This window comes from Oryza glaberrima, chromosome 8 (genome assembly GCF_000147395.1).
Source record: "Oryza glaberrima chromosome 8, OglaRS2, whole genome shotgun sequence".
NCBI classification, from domain to species: Eukaryota; Viridiplantae; Streptophyta; class Magnoliopsida; order Poales; family Poaceae; genus Oryza; species Oryza glaberrima.
Window position 1 is genome coordinate 9,175,728 of NC_068333.1, and position 26,491 is coordinate 9,202,218.

Consider the following 26,491-nt stretch of genomic DNA (forward strand, 5'->3'; position numbering starts at 1 on the left):
GTTCCTAGTGGCCCAAGGTTTTAGAGCCCATAAGAGCATATCTAATACCAGCCTTAGATTATGAGAAGCAGCAAATGAGAATCAAGTTTGTGAGAATCAATAGAAGCTAGGAAAAATAGCTTATGGTTTCTAGTTCATTTTTTGGATTTTATAACTACACCTCTTCATGGAAGCTTTTAATTTAGGGTAAGTTGTAGCTGCCATAAGCTTCTAAATGGGATCCCAATCCTAAATGTTAGGAGCTTTCTAGAAAAATACCAATAATTGAAATCTCCAACGTCAGACTTTTTGCTCTCCACTTATGTGGGAGTGCGCTTGCTTCCAATCCCCAGATGTATGGAGGGAGGGCCACAAAGATCATGTGAGAGGAAGAGAGAAATCAGACGAGAGAACGCCGGACTTACTACTCTCCACTTATGTGGAAGTGTGCTCATTCCCAATCCGAACTGTGCAGAGATCACACGGTAGAACATCAGACTTCTTGCTCTCCACAACAGTGCACTTGCCAATCCCCGATCATGCGAAGGAAGAAGGGCCACAAGATCACGCGAGAGGAGAGGATCATTAGAACGCCCGACTTCTTGCTCTCCACAATAGTGCACTTGCTCTCAACCCCAGATCGTGCGGAGGAAGGGCCACGAGATCACGTGAGAGGAGGGTAGAGATCATAGCAAAATCACACAGGCGTGAAGAGATCGCACAGGAGGTTAGAAAGAGATTGAAGATGGCCTACTTTTTTTCATTTTAGAAAGTTAAATTTAAAATATCTTTTTAGAAAGGCGCATCTTTTAATTCTTCAATCCTCGTTAGAGGTTTTAAAAAGAAATAAATTTAAAAAAATAGATGGGCTACGATTTTGGGGTACTGTTAGCCGTGCTCTACGTGCACACATAACCCTGTAACTCACGTCAGAGATCATGCAGGGCCTTGGCTTCCGATTTTACCAGCATTGACAGCATGTCTCTCCGAACATTGCTTCGACTTGAGATTGTCCAGTCAATGCATCCGTCGAGCGAGCCCAATGGTTTTTTTTTAATCAATAAATACAATAGAAAACAAAAAGAATACTGGCCTTCATAGCACAAACCAACCACCACAAACATGATTATAACGCCAAACTGAATACAACGGCTGTACAATGAGGAATTGAGGATGAAAGCTAGTCGAGAGAAAAATACGAAAAGATACACCCAAAAACAGGCAAATAAAATGGCGTATCTAATAGCAGCTTCTCCACATGAGAAGATTTACCGGTGCATAGAACATTCAGAGAACACATCAATATGTCAAAACGACAATGCAATAGCCCTCTTTACACACGACACTCTGAATAATTAATTACTCGGTGCAACCAACTGCACAAGCCTGCCCATGAAAAAAACACCATACCGGAGTACGTCATGGAGTAATTTTTCACAGTATAACACAACGGTTCCTTTCTTCAGCTGGAGGGGCACCATTTTGCTGATATCTGCTTGGGTCTGACGGATTGTAGGTGAACTGGCTTGTGTCCAGACCATACTGCATTAGACAGAAATACAGTGTTTAGTTAGTATGATAATGATTAGCGTTGTTGAGGCCAGTCCACGATGCACGTACCTTCTCACGCATCCTCTGGCTCCATGCATCGTTTCTGCTAGCGCGTTGCTCAAGGGTTGCAACAGGAACACCAGTAGCAGGAACATTTTGTGAATGAATTAGTGGCTGCCGGATGCTAGTGCTTCTAGAAGTTGCGATGATCTCATCATCGCTGTCATATTCAGCAGGTTTGTTCATTGCCCTGACAACAAGTGCTAAAAGGAAAAGCAATACCTGCACATAGGCCAGCGTTATATAACTACTCTACTATCACTCTACTAACCAGCTGTCGAAGAAAACATAAGCACTTTTTCAATAAGAATCCAGAGCTATAATCATCACCAAATTCCAGACCACCTGATTCTAAGGGAAACGCGTGGATCAACCTGTGGATACTTCTCGACCCACCCTAGTTCAACTTAAATAAAGTAAATTTCATTTCTGAACTTTAAAATTTAAACTGCATGTGTTTCTACATTTCAAACATAGCAGCAACCAGACCAGCCAAATCATAGTTTTGCTCCTTCAACCCCATTGTGAGCTAATGACTACTGAAACCAGACAATCTACACTTACAAAAATACCAAATAAAACACATTTAATATTCAAACCCCATCAGTCAAACCATATTCCAATTAAAAACATCTCATATTCCTACAGAAAACTGCAATATCAACCAGGTAAATTATCTTAAGTTTTACTTGACAATATGTTTAGCAAAACAAAATCACTTCACCTCGGAGCTAATCAAATTATATTTAACTTAGCCCCAGAATAGTTTACGAGTTCAATTCAATGCAGCTAAGGTTCATCTGAGCATGGGTGGTGTCATTGTGATCACAAGAGCACTCCATGGTAATGGCAAGCAATAAACGTGAACATATGTGCATTGCAAGGGCAGTTGCTGGCTTGGGTCACACAAGCTTGTGAGCACATTACAGCTGGGTAAGTTGTTCTGTGCACAGGACCACCAGGATATGTTGCCTCTCATTGTTTCATGTACAAGACATCTGGACTGTGGGCTTCTCACTGCTTCTGACTGAGCGATAAAGGGCATCATTGTGTCCCTTACGTGGACCGGTATGATACGTGCCTAATCAGTGTGGAGTTTGTGAAGCGGCTACAGACCATTGGGTTAGGGTTAAGTGAAACCTATTTTGATTGGCATAAAGGCAAATCCTTTTCTACACTTCTGAGATATGAGACGATTTACATCTGTTCCTAAATTCTTGATTACCTTCTAGCATTTTTTGTTCGTTTATTTGAATTTCTTTTGGTTCCATTCTGTTCTCTTTGCTTTTTGTTTTTTTCTGCTATGATTCGTGCACAGTACAGGAGTTCTTAATCAAAGGAGGACAGCAAGTCTTCAGGACTTCAAACAGGGCAAGCTATGTTCTTTGATCAAATTGCACATTTGCACCCATCTTTTAAATTATTTTTCTTTAAGTTAATGGTTTTTATTAGAAATTATTCCAGGGTGATTGTTAATTCTCATTTGGAACACAGGAACTTCTTGAGAAATAATTAACTACCTGCCAGAAATAGGAAAAAAAATCCTGCATTCCAAATGGGAAGGTACATTCAGATCCTTGGTACAGCTTGCCTAGCCAAGCAAAACTAATGTCTATGCTATGACTAAGAAAGCAAGGTAAGCAGCTTGGATAATAAGGAATCAAAATCACATCAAGAATGAATAAAGGAACGACAGAGCCATTTGCAGCAACACCCAGTGGCCAGTCAGAGATTAGTTATGGTATCATGCTACATGTCCATATGCCCATATGAACACATGTAAGTTGATGCCATTACAAGAACATGGCTTAATCTGCAGCATCACGGAAGAACCAATTCGGCTCCCCTGGCGCAGCAAGAACTTTCTAGCTCAACCAAGCTAAATCATCTGGCAAAGTCAGTTCTTTTTCTGCATACCCAATGCCAAGTCTTATTGAACAAGGCTATGCAAAGGACACCATACCAGCCCCAGCCCCTAAATACTGCTGCCCTTATTATCCCACCAAAGGACACCAGTTTGTCTGGAAGCTAATTAGGAACTCGGGAGTCAGGACGTGACACAAATGAGTAAGGGTTGATGTAAATTAGAATAATTGATCAGACCACAAGCTATTTCAGTGGAAACAAAAAACGTAAAAGGAGTAAGTTAAAGGAATAAGGTTTTGGTTCAGGCATTCAGCGCAGCCCAAAAGACCATTAACTGATGGGCACTATGGCTTACCTGCCCTTTCACCACAAGGCAGGCATCACACATGCACGTAGACACAATGGGCGATAGAGAGCCATCACTGTCATCATCCACCATCTTATCAAGCAATTAATCTCTACTCTGTTGTCTCATACACCATCCACTCAAGCACCTTTGCAGGCAATGAACGGGGCAGTGGAGGCGACAGACAGCAAAGTGGGCAGCGATGGAGAGGGCAAGTGATAGCTTGGCTGCTTAGTTCAATCTCATCTGTGTAGTCATGCAGCAATCTGGAGCGTGACTGTTGTTGGTCCAAGCAGCGATCCAGATCATATGCGACTTGAGATCGTAACTAGTGAGCAGCACCTTTGCAGGCAATGAATAGAGAGGCAGTGGAGGCCACAAGCAGCAAAGTTGGCAGCATGGAGATGGCAAGTGATAGTCTGGCTGCTTAGTTCGCCTTTTTCTCTATAGTCACGCAGCGAACTGGAACATGACTATGTTGTTGATCCAAGCAGCGATCCATATGATATGTGACTATGAACCCAGTGACCCTGATCCTGCCTTGTATATGCATTAACCCTAAACATTATATACCCTAGTTGGTTACAATTAATTGGTAGTTACATTGTCAATATAAGTTAGTGCAGACTTATGAGTAGACGCTTAGACCAGCAGGGAATATTTTTGCAAAGCAACTTTACAATCAACTACTCCCTCCGTCCCATAATATAAGGGATTTTGAGTTTTTGCTTGCACTGTTTGACCACTCGTCTTATTCAAAAAATTTGTGCAAATATAAAAAACGAAAAGTTGTGCTTAAAGTACTTTGGATAATAAAGTAACAAAAAAATAAAATAATAATTCCAAAATTTTTTGAACAAGACGAGTGGTTAAACAGTGCAAACAAAAACTCAAAATCCCTTTTATATTATGGGACAGAGGGAGTACTCCAGTATTCAATGATCTCATATTGTGTGTGGTTGTACACAAAAATAATATCATCCACCAGTTGATTACTATGTGAACCTAGAGATCTACACATAGGTTAAGGGCTCTGTGCATCTATATTATTGGCCTGTTTGGCACAGCTCCAGCTCCAACTCCACCCCTCCTGGAGCTGGAGCTCAGCCAAACAGTTTCAACTCCACCAAAACTGGGAGTGGAGTTGGGTGGAGCTCTCTCACAAAATGTACTAGAGTTGTGGAGCTGGGTTTAGGCAGCTCCACAACTCCACTCCAGACTCAACTCCTAGAGTTATATTTAGGAGTTGGAGCTGTACCAAACAAGCCCTATATCAGTCCATAAAAACTGGTGGATCACCATAATCATTCATCAACTTAACATTGTAAGACATCGAGCCAAGCCATAATATCAAAACCAAAAGTTCTGTATGGCTGGTTAAGCTGAGTATGTTAATTAGTCCTAAGACTAGCTGATCAGGTTTATATGGCAGGAGGATGAGGTTCCACGAATCTGTTTATGCTCCCTTGTGAGGAATAAAGTAACTTGTGAAGAGGGTCTGTGCATGACGATTTTGTTATGCTCATACTTGTCATACACCTAAGGAAGGGGCATATAGCTTGCACAGTATACAACAAATATATATTTGTGTAAAGTTGAACAACAACGAGAGTGTAAGACTATCTGATCAGTTCTGCAATACATAGTAAGGTTACCTGCAGCTAGATTTGTGAAGATCAAAACTGGAAGATTTGTTGAAACAGTTTGTTTAGCTATTTGGTCAAATCCATTTTGAATGATAATTTATTTATAGTTTTAAATTATTAGTCTACTTATTACGTTTCAAATTACAACCACTATTTTATGCCCAAAAAAAAACTAGTTAAGCCTTTCATTTGTACTGGACTGCATGATATAATTGCATTTTCTCTTTGAGTGAAAATTCCAATTAACATTTTCTATCATAAACGTCAGTCACCTAAGGAGTGGCAACCAATTTGGAGTACACAGACAAACATTATCTAGGAGTTATTACAGCTTCTATTCTTCAAAATCTTTTATTATTTACTCATGATAGGCTGCGAGTGTTGTAAACTCGAAAAGAAGGATCACTGCATTTATTAACAATCTGCGACTTATTAATTTATATGTGCATGTGTTTATGTATTCTGCTAACCCTGAGAATGCTAGTGTAATCCTTAAAAACAGAGAATATCAGATTTGGATGTTTGTCACAAAAAGGATGGCTGCTGAACAATGATGATGGAATCCACACAGCACGAGTTAAGGGGTACACCAGTTCAGAAAATAAAATGTCTAATGCAATTGAAGAACTTATGGTCTGTAAAACAATTAGATTTTGTTCTTACCTCGAAAATGACACTACCAAGAGCAACCCATCTTACAATCTCCCAGTTTTCCTTGAGAAAGTCATACATTACATCAAAATTCTCAGTCTTGTCCACCGGAATTACCTGCACAGAAGTTACAGCAAGTACAGTGAACAAGAAAAGGACAAGTCAATTATTTAGTTGATTATTCCAAAACTAGCAGCAAACAAGAGCCTCACGTCTTTCCAGCTTTCGTCGAAGAATATGAATGCAGCAGCTCCAGCCTCAACAAGGATCAACAATATGACCAAGAAAGCGTACTTATAGAGTTAAAGAAAAGAAATTTACTAAATTGTTGTTAGGGATCGCAATAAACATAATTAAGCATTGAGATATAAATCCTTTTTACTCATCTACCTCTTTCAAAGTACTACTTGCAACTGCAAATATAAGTTTTAGAAATCGACACAGTGTGCAATATACTACTGTTATTGGTTATTTATATGACAATATATAATGCTGAACGCAAGATATAAGTTCTATGTTTTCCAAGTACATTCTATATTCAATCTGGCAAAACATATTTTGCATGGTCACTTTAAACATCCTTTATGTACCAATATTTAAAAAGGGTTAATACATTACAAATTCTAGACTGACCTACATTTTTAGTGGGTAGCCATGTTTTTATCCAACCACATGATGGTCGGATTAATAATAAATCTTTCCTCATGGTAATATTGACTATAGTGTTTAATGATGTATGCCAATTCAACGTTGAAATGAAATTTTCAGTGGGGGATTCCTTTTTTCTCTGCACAAAAAGGTAGTTGCACACATGTATTTTGAAGAGGAGAGAGGTGATGACTTAGAACAACACTATCAGGATACACAACACAAGCAGCAGGTGTTCCTTGTTGCAGCTCCAATGCAACCAAACAGAGAGATCACAAAGATAATTGCACCAACACCAATGAACAAATAGATGAACCTGCATGGAGAAGATGAATGGTATATAAACTCATTAATAACAACCACAGTAGAATGCAGAACTTACTATTATTATTGCTGAATCTAAAAAGGAAAAATTCAAAGTGCCTACAGAACTTCTAACAAAATCTACTCTTAGCTTCAAGAAAGAGATGGATCAATTGGGATAATAATCTATCATAAATTCATCACACTAGAGTATAAATCTTCGAGACCACAAATTTTGCTAATTATCTTGTTCCAAAGGTATTCATCATCAGAGGTATAGTTCACCTAATCGTTGCTATCCCTTTATCAAATAAAGCTTCTGATTTGGAGGTAGTGTGAGAATTTGCGAATCCTAATAATTTGAATGGAGAAAACAATCAAGCGCAACCAAATGCATCGATTAACACATGTTAACAGGAAGAAAAAGAAAAAAAAGGAGAGGTACAATACTGAATTCCCCATACCATGCTTTAGGGAGCTTGTCGAAGAAACTGCCACCGTCACCTAGGGCAACAGCCGTGAGCATCGGGCGGCCAAACATAAGCAACTCAGCAGGCGGCGCGGGCGACGGTGGTGCCCCGCCGCCGCCGCCGGAAATCCTCATCCACTCGACGAGCAGGTAAATCCCATATCCGACCATGGCGAGGCCGGCGACCGTGAGCACAAAGTTGAGCAGCTTCAGTAGGCATTCGAAGAAGCCCCGGCACGCCATCACGATTCACGAATCAATAAAAGCCGCAGCAAGGTGTAATAATGATATAATCTGACAAAAAAAAAACAGGGCCAAAATTTTGAGATGGATTCGCAGATTTCATCGGGATAGGATCGAATTGGACTTGTGGGTAGGGAGCGATGACAAAGAGGATCGAGATGCTCACCGGGCAGCGAGGCGGGGATGTGGCGGGACGTCGGCGGCGGCGGCGGCGGCGGCGCTCGACGGATGGGGATCGGCGGAGGCGGCGGGCGAGGGGGGTCGAGGGCGATCGAGGGGATGGACGGGGAGAGATCTATTGGAGAAGGGCGTCAGATCATAGGGTCAATTAAGCTGGGATTTTTTTTTTCTATTTTACACGATTATGGTGCGACTTTTGTTTGGGCCTAGTTTACACATGGAATTTAGGATGTTGGCTGGCGGTAGGGACGGCAACGGCAACCTTTTTAATGGGTGGGTTGTTTTTTTTTATAGAGCACTGCTACACGTATTAAATTTTTGGAGAATGATTAGGATCGGTCGACCGGAGAGGTGGGAAAATCGGTCGCTCCCCCTCCCCCACATGCGCATCCCATTGGACCCACCCACTTGTTCCTCCTATTGTTTCACAAAAGATGTTTAAGCTAGTATACTTACAATATTTCACTATGTATAGATCTAATGTTGCAGTGAATTAAAATATTCTTTTACAACAAATCATCCATATATTTTGGAAACACTATATTAAGGGAATTTGATTTATTTTTTTAATTTACCAAAAATATTTCACCTAGTGTACTCACAATGTTTCACTATATATATATCTAATGTTACAGTGAACTGAAATATTCCATTGCAATAAAAAAACCCACATATTTTGGAAACCCTAATAAGGGAATTCGTTTCATTTTTTGTTCCACTGAAAAATATTTTACCTAGTGCACTTATAATGTTTCATTATGTATGAATCAAAAATCAAATGTTGCAGTGAATCGAAACATTATTTTGCTATTTGCTGAAATATTGTTTTTATATAAGGTGAAACAACACCCGATTTAAATGAGCGAAACATTTTCGATCTACTTAGTGAAACAATTCCGATATACCTGGTGAAACATCGTGCAACATTTAAAAATAATTCAATAATAAGCTAATTTTTTTCATCGGAATATATCCATGTGTGGTCTTGTTTTGAAGATTTAATTGCAATGAATTTAAGGGTGCAATCGGATCATGATTTGGATAAGTAATTTAAGAGAAAAATCAGTTTAAAGTAGTTTTGCATGTAAATCGGGCGATGACGTTACGCTAACGTCAACGCCTGATTTTAACCTCCTCCCATCGGACGCCCGAGTCAGAGTCGCGTCCTAAATTTTTCTTACTAAACTTTTACAAGCAATTATCTCGACCGTGTAATTTAAATATATAGAAGTTATAAAAAATCTAGACGCACTCATAACATGACACATCAATTAGTATGTATGGGTTTAGAATTCACTTGTTTTCTTGGGAACTATTTTGATTTCTCTCAGGAATATCTCTTATTTATTTAAAAACCATCCAAACGGTTATGAAAAATCCTAAAAAAATTTAACAACACCCATACAACTTTCTATACAACTTCACAAACATTTAGGTTCAATTTCAACTCACCCGTTGAGATATAAAAAGACAAATTTAGCGTATTAATAGTAACATATTGTTTACAGGTAATTTTGTCTTTTCTATTTCTCAATGTGTAGGTTGAATTTGAATTTGATTTTGATTTTAGGTGAATCTATAGATATCACTATATTCTATATTGTCAATTTTTTCAGAACTTTTCATAACTAGTATCGAATTTGAAAGAAAAGGCATGGCCTTTTCTTTTATACTTATGCATTCGCTAAAATAAATGTACATATGTATAATTAAAATCATCCATACTCATCACAATGCACAGACAATTCTCTAAAGAGATGAAAAATAAGGGGATATTTTCATAAGGATGAAAAGATCAGTTTTCCGATTCTTCTCTGCAAGCCGGACTCGTTACGATTCCGGTTCCATACGGAACGAACCAAACTATCTTCGCATCCCTGCCAGACTCGGCCTCTCTGTCGCCGTCCGTCTCTGTCTTGATCTCTCAATCTCTCTTCTGACCGTCCTATATACGACTAGTGCTACCTACGTGCTCTCGTGATCAACTCACGCGCTCCCCCCATATCTATCTCCTTAATTTCGTCCCCCACGTACTAATGTATAAATATTCAGCACCTACGTGACGTGCTCGCCGTCGCTGCCTCGCTGGCGCCCATACCTGGAGCGAGCTCAGATTGAATCCCCATGTCGCCGCCTCAGGACCCTCCATGCGACGTCGCCGCCGCCGCCGTGGTCGTGTCACCACCGGATCCTAAAAGCCATCACGGCGGCGGCGGTGACGAAGACGTGGGCAGGCCAGCGCAGCCGCCGTCCGCCGCCGTGCCCGCCAATAATCCGAGACGCCCCGTCGATACCGAAACCTCGTACTACGTCTTGATGCCAGTGCACGAGCTCGATGGTGGCGCCGGCGGCAGCGGCGATCGACCACCACCGAAGAAGAGGCCGGCAACGAACGGCAGCTGCTCCGGCGCCGTGGACGACGATTCCTCGCCGCCGTCTCTTCCACCCAAGAAGAGGAAGGTGGCGGTGGATTATCGCGTCGATTCATTCGGGGGTAGCGGAAGCAGGAACCGCGAGACACCACCGGCCGTAACACGGCATGGCGGCGGCGGCGGCGCTCCAGCGGGTAGCACGGCCATGGACCCTGCCTTGGCCAATGAATTACGCCGGCGCGAGATCAAGTTCGGGAAGCGGAAAGTCACGGCGGAAGCAGCACTGACGGCGCCCATCACCACCAAATTACCTCCCAGGGAGAAGCTCATGCACGACGGCATTCGCGCCGCCGCCGCCGCCGCCGCCACGCCCAGATTGCTGCCGCCGCCGCCGCCACCGCCGCCGGCGATGAACGGCCAGCTGCACAACGACATAGTAGACAACCTGAGCGCGGAGCTGCGGGAACGCCTCAACGCGCTCGGCGCGACGGCGCCGAGGTACGTGTGCACGAAGTCGCTGAAGCGGAGCGACGTGGACCTCAACCAGAACCGGCTCCTCATCTCCTGCAAGCAAGGGGAGGTCTTCAACTGCCCGATAACCCATCTCTTCACCGGAGAGGAGACCATCATCGTCAACAAAAATCCGGACGAGACGAAGGAGACGAAGAAGAAGAAGAAGAAGAAGAGGAGGAAGAACAACGACGACGACGACGACGAGGAGCCCGGGCTGAAGGTGAAGAAGAAGAAGAATAAAAACGAGGAGAAGGAGAGGCCCGGGCTGAAGGTGACGATGCTGGACCATGGCGGCGACACGTACGCGACGACGTGCAGGTACCTCACCTCCAATGGCGGCTACCGGTTCATCGGCGAGTGGGGCAAGTTCCTACGGAACAACGGCCTCGCCGTCTGCGTCAACAAAGGAGAGGAATGGACCCGGAGCGTCCACGTCAAGCTGCTGGAGTTCCGGTCGCGGAGGCTGCCGCAGGCCGACAAGTCCGGCCACCCGGACGGCGCCCTCGGCTTCGTCGTGCTGCACGGCGACGACAGCGACAGCGACGACGGCGAGGACGATCCGTGCAAGGGCAAGGCACCACCACCGGCCAACGCGAAGAAGAATAAGAAGAAGAAGAGCAACAGCAAGGAGCACGTAAACGCGACTTCGTCGTCGGCGGCGGCGTCGGCGTCGGTGGCGGTGGAGCGCGTGACGAGGAGTGTGGAACAGGAAGCAGACGACGAAGATGAGAGGATCCAACGGGCGGTGAATGGAATGCTGAAGCTACACGACGAGGGGTCGCAAGGGGAGCAACAGGCTCTTCTTGCGTCGAAGGAGGAAGCAGGCTCGAAACCCTCGTCGGATGAAGAAGAGAAGGCTGAAGCGAAATGCTAATTTTAAGTGGTTACCCTCTTAACTACGAAGTTAGATTTTGTTTGAAAAACTTATATAACTGGAATATTAACTGTATGACATCTTATTTTCTATAAATTTTCTTTATTGGTATTGCTTACACATTTTTTTCTCAACTATTTGTTAGCTTTAAATTTAAAATATGTAATATTGAAAAATGTGGAGTTAGATTTAGCTTGTTTGGAAAACTTGTGTAACAAATTAAGTACAAATAAAAGTAAGGTGTTTTGTCTAGTTTAATTGTAGTAACTATTTTAACAAATCCTAAATATTAGTATTATTAGTAAACATGTTTTATTTGTACCATCGGTTAATCCTCCTTATAGTTAGTTGAGAAGACTCTTCGTGACATGTATGATCCATATCACATATAAGATATCACTTCCTTCCTTGTATATGTATTATCCTAGTATCTTTTTTTTTAAAAAAAATACCTTATCGACATGAGTCCAAAAAATCAAATTTAATTTGAACAAATAGAACTTTTAAAACAACTATATACTGCTCTTTGTTTGGCTAATATATCCAGTAATATGCAGGGAAACATCCAATACTATAGTACCATTAATATCTAAGCATTTAAAAGTTATTATGAAAATGGAACATGCAATGGTTGGTCCAATTTTAGCGAAAAGAAAAACCATTTTTTACGAACTTATTAGATTTTCTCCAAATATTTAATTTAGTCTCTATTCACATTTTCTCTTTCAAAATATAGGCGCTATGGATCTCAAGTCATAAAAAAAATAGGGAGGGGTGGAGGGGAGAGTGGACATCTCAAGCCGAGAGACGAAGGAATGGGTAGTGTTGTGGTGGCGCATAAGAGGTGTTTTTTTCCTATTATTTTCCAAGTGAAAACTGATGATCCCATTTTTCCCCAAAATTTCTAATATATTTTTTTCTAATTTAATATATAACACATTGCGGCTTAAGATTTTTCTAAAAGTATACCTATTGGCTAAAAATAATGGATCCACCTATTTAAGTGGAAACGAATGATCAGATGGCTTTTCTTCCAATTTCTAAGGTTTTACTTTTTATTAAGACGTAACATATGATGCATTAAGTGCACTACATAGGATATATGCTTTTTTCTAATTTAAGATATAACACATGGCGGCTTAAGATCTTTCTAAAAGTATATCTATTGGCTAAAAATAATGGATACACCTATTTAAGTGGAAACGAATGATCAGATGGCTTTTCTTACAATTTCTAAGGTTTTACTTTTTATTAAGATGTAACATATGATGCATTAAGTACACTACAGAGGATATATGCTAGTATTTGGTTACCATCCAAAGGTTAGGTATCCATGTTCAGATGGCGTATTTTTATTTTTATAGTGAAATATGGGTAATATTTTTATTTATTTAATTATAAATGAAACAACCTTTCAAATGAACTAAAAATAAGGTATAACTTAAAAATTATAATCATTTAGCTTTCTAATTATTGATCTTTTTATATCAAATTGTTAATTAGTTAAAAATTAGAAGAGAAAGGAATTGAATGAGAGAGAAGAGGAAGAGAAAGTGGAAGGGGAGACAGTATGACTGCAAATGATTATAATATATCCTGGTAAAAAATGATTATAATATATATTTTTTATATATTATAGTGTCTTAGTTACTATTACTTTATTTACTAAATATAAGAAAAGATTGAGTTTCCCCCTTCTTCTTTCTTTAAAAGTTGGTTGAATAAATCGTCCGAAGAAATTGTTCTAATTAACCTAAAGCTAATTCCTTAATTAATCAATGCAATTAATAATTGGAAATGATATTGTGGGATTTTTCTTGGGTTCCACATGTCGCAATACATTAACAGGATTTTTAGTAAAATTTTCAGAGCCCTATAAGTAATTTTAACCAATTAAAATCATCAAAGTGCAATTTTAATCCCAGGAAAAATCCTTTTTCTTATTCTCGTGATGGGCCGTCGGCCCATCTCTCTCCCGCGCCCCTCCTCTTTGCTGGGCCGGCCCGTTCCCACCTCCCTCCTATCCCCGGGTCACCGACAAGTGGGGCCCACCTGTCGGCCCCGTCTTCCTCCTCTAGCCGGCGGCAACCGTCGCTGCCGCTGAAACCGCCCACGCTGCCGCTGTTTCCCGCCCTTCTTCGCGCCCCCACTCCGCCCGCCCCTCGCCGCCCATGTCGCCACCCACCTCCCCACCTCTTCCCGCTCTCGCGCGCGCCCAAAAATGGGCGGGATTCGCATTCGAATCCACCCCTCTCTCTCTCCCTCCACTCCCCATGTCGCCGGCTAAATAGGGGCCATTCCCGACCGTTTCCACCCCCTCAAGCGCCCATAAAAACACTTCCCCGAGCCCCCACTCGTGTTTTCCCCATTCGCCGCACTCTCCCGTGTCTTCTACCGCGCTCGTGCCGCGCACCCGAGCTCCGCCGCCTGCCACCCACCTCCGGCCACACGCTGCACCACTGCCGCCTATAGCTTCGCCACCGCGAGAGCTACATCGGCCACCGCTCGCTTGCCATGCGCAGTCGCCGTACCGCTCTCCCCACGCGTCGCCGCCTACCGCCGCCTTCGGCAGCCGCTAGCCGCCGCTAGGGCCGTCATATAGCCTCGCCACTGCCGCCTTCGTGATCCCCGGTGCCGGCCGCTCCTCGTCCACCGCTCGGTTGCCGCAAATTGCTGTCGGAGCTCCGTTCCCCACGTTCGCCGGTGAGCTCGCCATTTTCATCCATCTCCGATCGGCCATTTTGGTCGTCACGGTCGTACCCTCCATTCATAACCCCTCCCCGCTCACCCCGTAGGTATCGCCGCTGCCCGTTCGCCCTCCGCGTCGCCGGGCCGTCGCTGCCGCTTCCATCCTCCGCTTCGGTCGCCATACTTGCCAGTGAGGATCCCTTTTCTTCCCTCCTTTCCTCTCTCCCATGAGCGCCGCCGCCCTCCGCGCGTGCGCCGTCGCCTTCGGCCGCCATCGCCGGCCTGTGCGCCGCCCGCCGCCGCCTCGCCGACCGCCGGCCGCCGCTGGTGGCTGCGCGTCGCCGTCGCCGCTCCATGGCCGGTCGGCTTGAGCCGTGCCGAGCCGCCAGCCGCACATCCCCTCCCCTTTGAGCCACTGCCCATGGGGCCCGCATGCCGGCGCTCCCTCCCTCTCTCCCTCAAGCCGCTGACGTGTGGGGCCCACCTGTCGCCCCCCTTGATGATGTCAGCCCTGGGTAATATTGCGCAATAAATTGTTTAAGGACTTTTCTTTATTAGTAAAAACATAGATTATCTTCTAAAATTCATAAATAATTCATCCGAGCTCCATTTAAGTCCATTCAAGTCTCAGTAAATTCATAAAATTCCCTAGAATCCATTAAAAATGGTTTTGTTTCCTGTTTCAGAAGTCTTATAGCATGTTTTGCTTGTGTGTTTTGTTTGTCGCGTAGATTTCGGCCGTTTCGTCGATCCGCGGTTTCTCGAAGACGTTGCTAAGATCTTATCAGTGCGAGAGCAAGGCAAGTCATGCATTACAATTGATCATATTGTACCCAATTTCAAATATCCCGCATTTCTATTAAATGTTGCATTCTTTTACAATGTCATGTGTGATGGGTCCTATTACTCAGCCATATATTGTTTACCTTATACCATTGATAACTTGGGTATCAAAATGACTAGAGGTTGGTTTAGGAAATGCTTAGTCATGCTTAGCTCAACTAGTACACAAAGGGGGATCACATTATTACATAGACTTTGACTATGAGCATAGGTTTGGATTGGTGCCACCGCAATGGGGTTAGTTAATTAAAATGCACTGAATGGTGGGCTGTGGGTGCATGGTTTTGCTGGTCGCACCCATGGCAATTAAGGACCGGTTCACGGAAAACCCTGGGAGACTTACCGTGCTTACCACAAGCGGGAGTGGGTAACTGCTTGATCTGAAGTATAGCTCGACCCTTTCCTAGGCACCGGTGGCGAGGGTAAGCGTGATGGAGTTGGGTCGGCCGGGGTGTCCGGTTGTCCAGCTGCCGGATTCACCGCGGTGCACGAGGGGACTGCCCATTACCTGTTGGGGGTGGGGGTGAAACCTTAGCGTGGTGTGGATGGTTAGGGGCGGGTTATGCGGAGGGTCTTGTCACGATTTCCCCCTTTGCAGTATCATGGTGATACTTCGGGGCATGGCGACATGTGTGGAATCGTGTCTTGTGGGTACAGTTGTACACCTATGGCTAGAGTAAAACTATTCGAATAGCCGTGCCCGCGATTATGGGCGATCAACCAGATTCACCGTGATTCGTCTCACCCCTAGTTTAGCTTAATGAACTGGTGTAGTACAGGTGGTTGGTTGAGCCTATTGCAACGTGGTGTAGCGTTAGACAGTGATTGGTTAATATTGATTAATTACTACAACTGTTTTACTGCTTTCAACTACTATTTTTAAATGCCTCCTTTATTGCAAGTGAACCCTTTAGCCTCCTTTGGAGATACCCTGCATCATACCTCCTCTTCCGGTATGACTTGCTGAGTACAGTGGGTAGTACTCAGTCTTGCTCTCTTTTCCCCCACCCCAGAGCTGAAGATTTTCCTAGTTGGAGCTGTCTTGTTGAAGTTGGTTTCGTCGCTGCCATCAAGGATTGCCTATGGAGTGGAGTCGCCCCGCTATAGAAGTCAAGCTTCCAAGTTTAGCTCGTTTTTCCCTTTTCCGCTGCATTTGTAATCTTTTATATTTTTGTAAGACGTGGATCTGTATGTCAACAATTGTCGTTTGTGTACCCTGGCTGGTTCTGGACAGGAGTTTTATGCACATTCAGCTTAGAAATTCTGGTTCGTGAATTTCTGGGCATGAAGTTTGTCACGCCCTGAAGTTTCCCTTTCTAGCTTTAAAACTCGTTAAATAAATCGCATGAAGAAATTGTTGAATTAACCTAGAGCTAATTCCTTAATTAATAAATACAATTAATAGTTGGAATCGGCGTGGTGGAATTTTTCTTGAGTTCCCCATGCTCTAATATACTAACAGAATTTTTAGTGGAATTTTCAGAGCCTAAGAAATAATTTTAACCAATTAAAATGCATTTATCCGCAATAATAATCCCTGGGAAAATCCTTTTTCCCTCTTCTCTTTTCTTTTTCCTCCTTTTTCCTTTTCTTGTGCCGTCAGCCCACTTCCTCCCGCGCCCTTACTCCTTGCTGGGCCGGCCCACTCCCTCCCTCCTCTCTCCAGGTCACCGAAAGGTGGGGCCCACCTGTCGGCCCCGTCTTCCTCCCTCAGCCAGCGGCAACCGCCGCCGAAACCACCGCCCACGCCGCCACTTTCGCCGCTACTCTCGCGCCCCACTCCGCACCTGCGCCCGCGCCCACGTCGCCGCACCCACGCCCCGCCTTCTCCCGCCCATGCGCGCGCGCCCGCAAGGGCGGGATTCAATTCGAATTCCCCCCACTCTCTCTCTCCATCCCCCACGTCGGTGAGAAATCCGGCCGCCTCCCGACCTCGTCCGCCCCTTCCTCACCCATAAAAAGCAACCCCGCGTCCCCCTCTCCATTTTCCCCTTTTTGCCGCGCTCTCCCGAGCCCTCTATCGCCACCGCACCGTTTTCCCCTAGCGCCGCCGCCAACCACCGCCTCCGGTCGCCGCTCACCGCCGCTAGGGCTGCCGCCGTCAGGTTCGCAAGCCTGAGGGCCGCCTCGTCCACCCCTTGTCCGTCGCAATCCATCGCCGGAGAGTGCCGTCCACCTCGTGCCGGTGAGCACCACCATTGCCGCGCCTTTAGCCATGGTTTCCGCTCACAGTAAACCTTTTCTCTCTCTCTCTCTAATCCTCCTCATTATGCTCCTTAGGCCCATCCGGAGTTCGTTCGCCACTCGTCGCCGCGATGCGCCGCCGCCCGCGCCGCCGGCCGCCTGTGCCGTCGGTGGCCGCTTGCCACTGCTGCATCGCCTAACCGGCTGGCCGGTTTGAAGCCGAGCCGAGCCGACCGGGCGTCTCCTCCTCTCCTTGAGCCACTGCCCGGTGGGGCCCACCCACCAGCCGGTGCCACCTCCTCCCCCTTGAGCCACTGACATGTGGAGCCCGCTTGCCGGCGCCGCCCCCCTCCTTGATGACGTCAGCCCTGGGATGTGTTATTGCGTAATAAATAATTAAGGGTTTTTCTTTATAGTAATAAACACATAGAATCTTCTAAAATTTATAACTAATTCATCCGAGCTCCGATTAAGTCCATTCAAGTCTCAGTAAATTCATAAAAATCCCTAGAATCCATTAAAAATGGTTTTGTTCCCTGTTTCAGTAGACTTATAGCATGTTTTGCTTGTGTGCTTTGTTTGTCGCGTAGATTTCGGCCGTTTCGTCGATCCGCAGTTTCTCGAAGACGTTGCTGTGGCCTCATCAATGCAAGAGCAAGGCAAGTCATACATTACAATTGATCATATTGTACCCAATATACAAATGTCCCGCATTTCTATTAAATGTTGCATTGTTTTATAATATCATGTGGGATGGGTCCTACTACTCAGCCATATATTGTTTACCTTATGCCATTGATAACTTGGGTATCAAAATGATTAGATGTTGGTTTAGGGAATGCTTAGCCATGCTTAGTTCAACTAGTACACAAAGGGGGATCACATTAATGCATAGACTTTGATTATTGGTATAGCTTTGGATTAGTGCCACCGTAATGGTGTTAGTTAATTAAAATACACTACATGGTGGGCTGTGGGTACATGGTTTTGCTAGTCGTGCGCATGGCGATTAAGGACCGGTTCGCGCGATGCCCTGGAAGAACTTATTGTACTTACCACAAGCCAGCGTGGGCAACGGCTGGGCTTGTAGTGTAGCTTTCCTCTAGCTGACGTACCCAAACAAGGTTGGGCGTGATGGGGTTGGGTAGGCCGGGGTGTCCGGTTGATCGGCTTCCGGATTCACCGCGGCACGAGAGGGGGGCTGCCCGTTGCCTGCTGGGGACTGGGGCGAACCCTAAGGTGTGGTGCGATCGGTTAGAGTGGGTTATGCGAAGGGTCCTATCACGGCCTCTTTCCGGTATGCCGTGGTGGTATGTCGGCGCACAGAAACGTGTCGTGGAGCTATGTCTTGTGGGTACAGTTGTACACCTCTAATCAGAGTAAAACTATTCGAATAGCCGTGCCCGCGGTTATGGACGGTCGACCAGATTCACCGTGATTTGTCTCACCCCTAGTTAGCTAATGAACTAGTTAGTTCAGGTGGTGTTTAGGGTCTAACTCAATGTGGTGTAGTGTTGAGTAGTGATTGGTTAATATTGATTAATTACTACAGTTGTTTTACTGCTTTCAACTACTGCTTTTAAATGCTAGCTCTATGCAAAAGAATCGTTAGCCTTCTTTGGATATATCCTGCATCATACCTCCTCTTCCGGTATGACTTGCTGAGTACAGTGGGTAGTACTCAGTCTTGCTCTCTTTTTCCCCACACCAGAGTTGAAGTTCTTCTCAGTTGGAGATGTCTCGAAGAAGTTGGTTTCGTCGCTGCCGTCAAGGATGCCTGTGGAATGGAGTCGCCCACTGCAGGAGTCAAGTCTTCAGGCTTAGCTCGCTTTTATCTTTTCCGCTGCATTTGTAATCTTTTATATTTTTGTAAGACGTGGATCTATATGTCAACAATTGTCGTTTGTATACCCTGGCTGGTCCTGGACAGGGGTTTAATGCACATTCAACTTAGAACTTCTGGTTCATGAATTTCTGGGCGTGACAAGACAGTCTGACTGCAAATGATTATAATATATTTTTTTATATATTATAGTGTCTTAGTTACTATTACTTTATTAACTAAATATAAGAAAAGATTGATTAAGATACATCTTTTTACTCGTCTTTTCTTCAATATATTCATTGTAGAATGGGGGAGTAATTTTTTGGAACATTACTCAGAGTTAGGTTCATTGTACTTTTATCATTATAGATTTAATTTAATTATTGTGAAGTTATACACGATAATAAAATATATAGCATTATTAATTCTAATAATCTTATAATTGTTTGAATGGCACACAAAAATCAGAAAATATAACCCTAAAGTGATGTATTTCTTTTCAAAGTTGAATTAGAGTGAATATATGTCTTTAGATTTGAAATAATCTAAAGAAATAAGCGGATCAAAATTGGTTGTTTGATTTAGATGTTATTGCTTATTTTTTAGCACAACTATTGCTTTTTAATATATTTTGGGAGCATTAACTGTAAAGTTATGTTCATTTTACTTTTTATGATTGTAGATCTAATTTAATTATTTTGAAGTTATGTACGATGATAAAAAATCTATAATAATATTATTTTTTCATATTTTTTTTATAATTTCTTTAGGGGCACACAAAAGTCAGAAAATATAACCCAAATTAACATTTTTTACCAAAGTGGAATTACAGTGAAATTTAGGCTTTAACTTTAAATTTAGTTATAAATAATTGAAAGATATAAGAGCATCAGAAATTAGATGTATGATTTAAATGTTATAGGTTTAACACAATTTTTTTTCTTTTCTAACTAATAAAACATAAAAATAGAAGAAGGAACATGTTGAAAAAGAGGAAGGAATTGAGACGAGGACCACGTTACCAATAACGTACGCACGTACGTTCCTAGTGGCCCAGGTGGACCCCGGTTTGGGTGGTGGATTATTTTGTTTAAGATAAATCTAATGGTTATAGATAAAGTTCACCAATTTAATAAAAATCAACGGTTACATGTTTTGTTTTTTTTATAATTTTTAGGAATTTTTTTAATTTATTAGAGTATCGTAGGATGGCTTAAAAGCGTTTTGTAGGATGTCAAGTGGTAGCTTAAGAACGTTTATGGATATTTAGTATACAGTGATAGATAGACAGGCCAAATGATGATTTGCCATCGGCTCGTCGCTTTGCACCGGCGGCCGGATGCAGAACCTACATATAAAACATAATAATGGGGATTAAAATTATCTAAAAATAATAATAATGGGGATTAAAACACATCCTGCAGTGAAGATTTCAGGCAAGAGTCAGACGTCATATACTCGTATGGGCGTACATAATGGGGATTAAAACACATCCTGTATATTTGTTTACCTAAACGCCATAGGATCGGTGAAAAGTTAGCTTGCCACGTCATCGATTTTTATAGAAAACACCCTGAGTTCTGGTTAATTGCATTTTGATTCCAGCTATCGTGATCCGTTCGATCTCGGGCTAGGAGCGATCCAGCTATCCACGTGGCCAGCTTGGCTGCTCTTTCGGAGCCGTAGGATCGGCAAAGCGAGATTATTTGTTTACCTAAACGCCATAGGATAGGTGAAAAATTAGCTTGCCACATCATCGATTTTTATAGAAAACACCTTGAGCTCTGGTTAATTGCATTCTGATTCTAGCTATCGTGACCCATTCGATCTCGGGCTAGGAGCGATCCAGTTATCCACGTGGCCAGCTTGGCTGCTCTTTCGGAGCCGTAGGATCGGCAAAGCGAGATTGGACGGTCCAGATCTCTGAAGTACGTCAGCACACAAAAACCCTAGCCGCACTCCCGACCCAGCCGACCACACCGTCTCCTCGCGTTTTCTCTCACGAGAGGAGGAATCAGCGAAGAAAGCGCCGCTGCTTCACCCGCGTCGCCTCCTCCGCTGCCATCCCTTTTCCTCCCTCTAACTCCCTAATTCTGCCGAGCTTCTTCGCCGCAACCACCGTTCATCGTCCAAGTTTCACCGGCTGTTGGATCCAACGCCTCACAGCTGAGGAGGTACGCGTGCTCTCCCTCCCGGTTTGGACCATCCGCCGCCCTTTTTCCCTTCCCCTCCCCTGTAGTCATGTCCTTGCGCTGGCATGGATTTGGGCCTTGCCAGCACTCCGACCTCTTCGGCATCTCCGCCTCGACCGTGGGCTAGGTGTCATCGCAAGCTGCCGGCGCTGGTTCATCTCCGCCTGACGATCACGACCTTCTAGTCGTCTATGGTGAGGTGAGGTCTACACTCCCTTCCCCTTCCCTCCCTTTCCGGAGTCCTAATTTTCCGCTCCATATGTTCATGCTGACGCAGGTTCTGATCGATTCCGCTGGCCACCAGTGCTTCCTCCACATCTAGCAGACCATGACCCATCAACTCTTGGACTGATCCCATATCGGTATGCACAACGCTGCTATCCCCCCTGTTCATACCTTCCTGTCCATTCAGTTTCACATGGATGATGTGGAAAGACAACCCCATCTTCTTGCAGTTTTCACTTGCTAATTGTAGTGCTTATAGCTGTGTTTCTATTTTGAGACATAGATGCTCTTTTCCTGTCTTCACTAGGGTGGTGTTATATGTGGTCATTAGATTTCTCATCAGATTACTTAGGTTTAGCTTAATGGCAATGTACTATGTTTATGCTATGAGCAGATGATGCGTCTCTTCAGTTTCCTCAGCTTCCTTCCATTTCCAACAAATTATATTTAAAATTTGTGAATTTATTGCCCATCATTTTTTTGGTAGAATTGACAGAGTACCAGTGCATTAATGGTGTTCATTGGGACAATCTTTAGCAATTTTGATGCATACACCATCAAGCATTATTTGTAAACCTGACAAGTTACAATCCTGGCATATTACCAGTTAACCAAATCCAACCATTGAATTTGGATAGGTACCATTCTTATACATCCAAATCTTAGTTGACTTAATCTATTTAACTCAATATGCATTTTGAATAGAGGTTACTCTAGGTCCATAGATTTATATTTCTCTGTTTGTTTTTCTACTGATTTTTGCAAAATGTTACCTCCGGTTCCTAAATATGTAACCTGTTATCTTTGGCTATTTCTTTATGATAGAATCTACAATATTTATGTGGTCTTTCTTACGCAATTACTATTATATGTGATTTTGGAACTTATTGATAGTGATGGTGCCCATCCTCACATTAAAACATATGTTCCTAATTTCAGGTTTGCCATTTATAATAGTAGTTGACATCAACAACTCGATGCATTGTGGCAAACAAGAGCAATTGTTTCTTTCGGATGAAAATGTTTTGTGGTACCTTTATACAGATCTGCACAACAAGGTAATTATCTGCATTCCACTGTATGGAATAGTACACTTTCCCAGTTTTTATTTGCAGGTGCAATAGATGGATCTAGACTTCATACTATATTTTGATGCATGAGACAATTGCTTATGTTCTATCCATGCCCTGCTTATGTTCTTTTTTCAGCAAAACAGGGGAGGTTAGTGCTTTTCTTTTCCAGCCTCAAAATTCTGAAATGAAGGATATTCAGATAGATCATTTGTGTAAAAATAAACTAGATGGCTTTTATTGTTTTGGTGCAAACCTGTCGGCAATCGTATCTAGATCAAGCTGTATAATTATGTGTGAATCATGCATATTGTAACAGCTGCAGTAGTTTAAAACTGGGTTTTTGTAGGTCACAACAATCCCAAACCCAAAAAAGGATATATCTGATATCTGATATCTGTCAGAACTTTATTAGACCAAAATAACCATGTTTTCATTTCATGGCATAGTTTACTCATACCTTAGTTTTCTTTCAATATGGTGTTTCAATAAAACATTACATCCAGTGCTCAGTCCAGAGGTTCTTTCCATGGTGTTTCAATAAGTTATTACATCAAGTGGTCACCCCAAAGGATCAATGCTTGCATTTCCCATAGGTACTTTTATGCTAGAAAAGTATCAACCTTAGTTGATTTGTATTAATGACCATGATTTATTGAACTTCTTATCAGCGTTCACATCAAGAGTATATGTTATACCTGAATTGATCATGCCTCCATATCTCTAGCTATACTGCGTGGATCTCTTGTGCTTTGCAAATGAAGTTCTACTTCAGTATATTATGGCATGTGACATTCAATTCGTTGAAATCCCTTCTTAGTTCAAACCATTCTAGATAGGTCCTGCCATATGCTCCAATGGGTGTAGTTGGGACAGTTAATATTTCTTTCCCTCTAAAGTAATATTCCTGCTTTGATTTTTTTTTTGGCCTTGCACTGCATGTTATTGGAATTTTAGAAGATCGATCCTTTTGGATTGAATTTTTTTTGTTTTCACAAATATGATTATGAAGCCTTCATTATAAGTTGACTTCATGCAATGATTTCATTAATCATTTTTTTGTTTTATAGATTCAATGTTTTGTTCCCCTTTTCGTGAGCTGAAAATATTTCTTGAGAATACTTATGAATGCCCATCTAATATGAAATTTTTGGACATAATGTAGGGGATAGCTTTAGCAGCATCCAGTACCAGTTCATGTGCAAAATTGCTATGGATAAACGTTATGATGTGATGTTTTTATCGAGCTAAAGCACTACATTTCTTTGCAATGCAAGTTCTATTGAAGAGATCCGTTTGTACATATGTCAGACCATCTTCTAATTACGGTTTGTAACCACTTAGTTTCCCTAATATAATCCACTGTACGCATGCGCCACTTTTCTGTGGTTGCTATTTTTGCTCAAGTGTACATGATCATACAGATAGCACTCCAAACAAATCGATCAAAACAACTCATATTTGAACTTTGGTGGCATGGTTCGAATGTAATGTTGGCTATATCTACCGTCTGTTGCTTTTATTATGACAAACCTTCTAATGTCAGCACCAACACACGCAGCGTAGCGCGTGGCTCTTTCTAGTTCACATCATACGACATACGGTATCCTGAATCATCGACTATTCTCTTGCATGAAGAAGTAGCAATCAGAAATCAGAATGCACTGCATGTTTTTTTCTAAAAAAAAAAGCACCGCAGAATAATCCACTTCATTATGTGTTCTTTTTCGCCGGAAACTTTATTAGGTCCTTCACAGTGCTCCTACCTGATGTGTTAACTTACTCACCCACATAAGATACTAGCTCGAGTGGATGAAAAAGTTAGTGGGGCCGATGACCTCAATTTGGTTCTTGCGTCCTCTTTGGGCAACGAAGCCTCACCTACGAAGTGTCAGGCGTCAGGGCCACTCGATGTGGATACCAACAACAGTGTTGGTATTTCTTACTACCACAGATAAAATCCATAAGCGCATGGAATATCATTGCAGCACTTTACTTTCGGGTGACTCCAAAAGGATATCGTACTCAGGGAACGTGTGTAATGTACCTAAGACTAAAACTATCCAAGGACACTGACTATTGGTAGGCTAGCTAGGCTAGAGAGGACTTTCTATGTGTTTTAATTATTCTAAGCTAAGTAAAGCTAATTTCCTATCTGTTGCTTCGGGCACCGACCCCTGCTGATCTGCCAGCGTGGTTCCGGCTCTCTATGATGTATCCGAATATGGGAATTTAGGGCTGTCACCACCTGCTGTCTACCTTTGACAAATCCGTGGGATGCACAACAAACATATGTAATCTCTAACCTAGGCACCACGTCTAAGTTATTAATTACTACTCTAATACTTGCGCATGTACTTCCTTCTTTATCCAGAGTCCTAGTACTATAGCACTTAGTACGAATACTAAACAATGAACCCGCAAAGATGGACATCTATCTTACTTATACTAAGTAATTAAATGACATAAGAAAAGATGCAGAATGCTTACTTAATAGAAGAAGTTTTAGAGTGTACTAATAGCTCCGGTACTCCTCTATAATTCCTCCTAGAAAGCTATACTCATCGAGGTAGAAGTCGGAAAGTGCGCCAAACTTCTAGGCACTCCTACAGAGCTTCCCCTCACTCTCTACCTATTTTCTAGGGTTAATTGGATCCATGCCATTACAAATTTGCCTATTCAGAAAAATGCTATTACAATTTATCTATTCGTAACTGTGCCATTGAAATTTTACAAAATTAAAACCATGCCACTGCTATCACGTTTTCCATCCATTCCTTCATTTTCCGTCTTCTTCCTTCCTTCTCCCGTCTTCTTCTTAATCCGGCAGCGAAGACGAGCACGTCTGCGACAGCTGCGGCAGCGAGCACGGCGTCCGCACAGCTTCACGCGTCAGCGTGAGTCACGGCGGCGGCGCTGTGCCCGCCCGCGGGGAGTCCCATCCTCGGCGGATGTTGAGCACCTGGAACGCGGCGGCGTCGTCGAGGAGCAGTCGCGGCGGGTCGCTGCTCCGGTCGCAAGTGAGGTTGAACCCGGGCGAGTGGTAGCAGTCGGCGCCGATGCTGAATGGGAACGGCACGGCCACGTCGCCGCAGGTGGTCGGGCAGTCTCCGGTCGTGGCGCCGGCGATAGCTTGCTCCAGCGCCAGCACGGCGGCGAACAAATCCAGCCGCGACATTGACCACGCCATGAAAATGAATCCTCCTGCCTGCGTTTGCATCGATCGATCATCAAGGCAGCATGGCCGACTAAAGTGAGAAGAAAGTCAGAAACAGTGGGTGTATGTATCTGCAGGTGAAGTGTCCTCATTCTCCTCTCCCGCCGGCGGCGGCAGCAGCAGCAGCACGCCATCCCCACACGAGCGGCAGCAGCAACCGGCAACCGCAGCAGAACGCTCTTCCGGCGGCGGCGGCGGCAGCAGTGATAGCCGACAGCAGCAACACGGTCTCCCGGCGGCGACAGTCGGCAGCAGCAGCACAGGCGCTTCTTCCTATGGTTCCCAATCCGTGGCCGGTAGAAGTGGCGTTGGGGGTGGCTGTGACGGTGAGATTGGCGGCGTGAGGGAGAAGGAGGGAAATAGTGACGGGAGTGGCATGGTTCCAATATTAGAAATTTTCAGTGGCATCTAACCGATAACGCGAATTGTAATGGTATTTTTTTAATATGCTACATTTGTAATGGCATGGATCAAATTAACCCTATTTTCTAATGTACAAAAGATACAATAGAGCATCTTGTAAATTCAGCTCAAAGTTGTGTGTTG

The 26,491-nt window shown here is 43.5% G+C and overlaps 1 protein-coding gene across 1 annotated transcript; it reads right to left on the bottom strand.

The window, feature by feature from the left end:
* Positions 1-1,077: 1,077 nt before the first annotated feature.
* Positions 1,078-8,114, bottom strand: LOC127782217 (tobamovirus multiplication protein 2A). The gene is made up of 7 exons (XM_052309306.1): positions 7,929-8,114; positions 7,515-7,813; positions 6,964-7,063; positions 6,312-6,392; positions 6,112-6,216; positions 1,600-1,812; positions 1,078-1,521 (listed from the first exon to the last, which is right to left on the bottom strand). The coding sequence occupies exons 2-7, from the start codon at positions 7,760-7,762 to the stop codon at positions 1,414-1,416; spliced, it is 855 nt and encodes a 284-aa protein (XP_052165266.1). The 5' UTR covers positions 7,763-7,813; positions 7,929-8,114; the 3' UTR covers positions 1,078-1,413.
* Between the last annotated feature and the right edge of the window lie 18,377 nt (positions 8,115-26,491).

Coding starts and splice junctions, on each gene's coding strand:
- LOC127782217 (XM_052309306.1), bottom strand. CDS start 7,762: ATGGCGTGCCGGGGCTTCTTCGAATGCCTACTGAAGCTGCTCAACTTT. Junction 6,393..6,963: donor ACACCTGCTGCTTGTGTTGT/GTATCCTGATAG, acceptor TAACTCTATAAG/TACGCTTTCTTGGTCATATT. Junction 6,217..6,311: donor TCGACGAAAGCTGGAAAGAC/GTGAGGCTCTTG, acceptor ACTTCTGTGCAG/GTAATTCCGGTGGACAAGAC.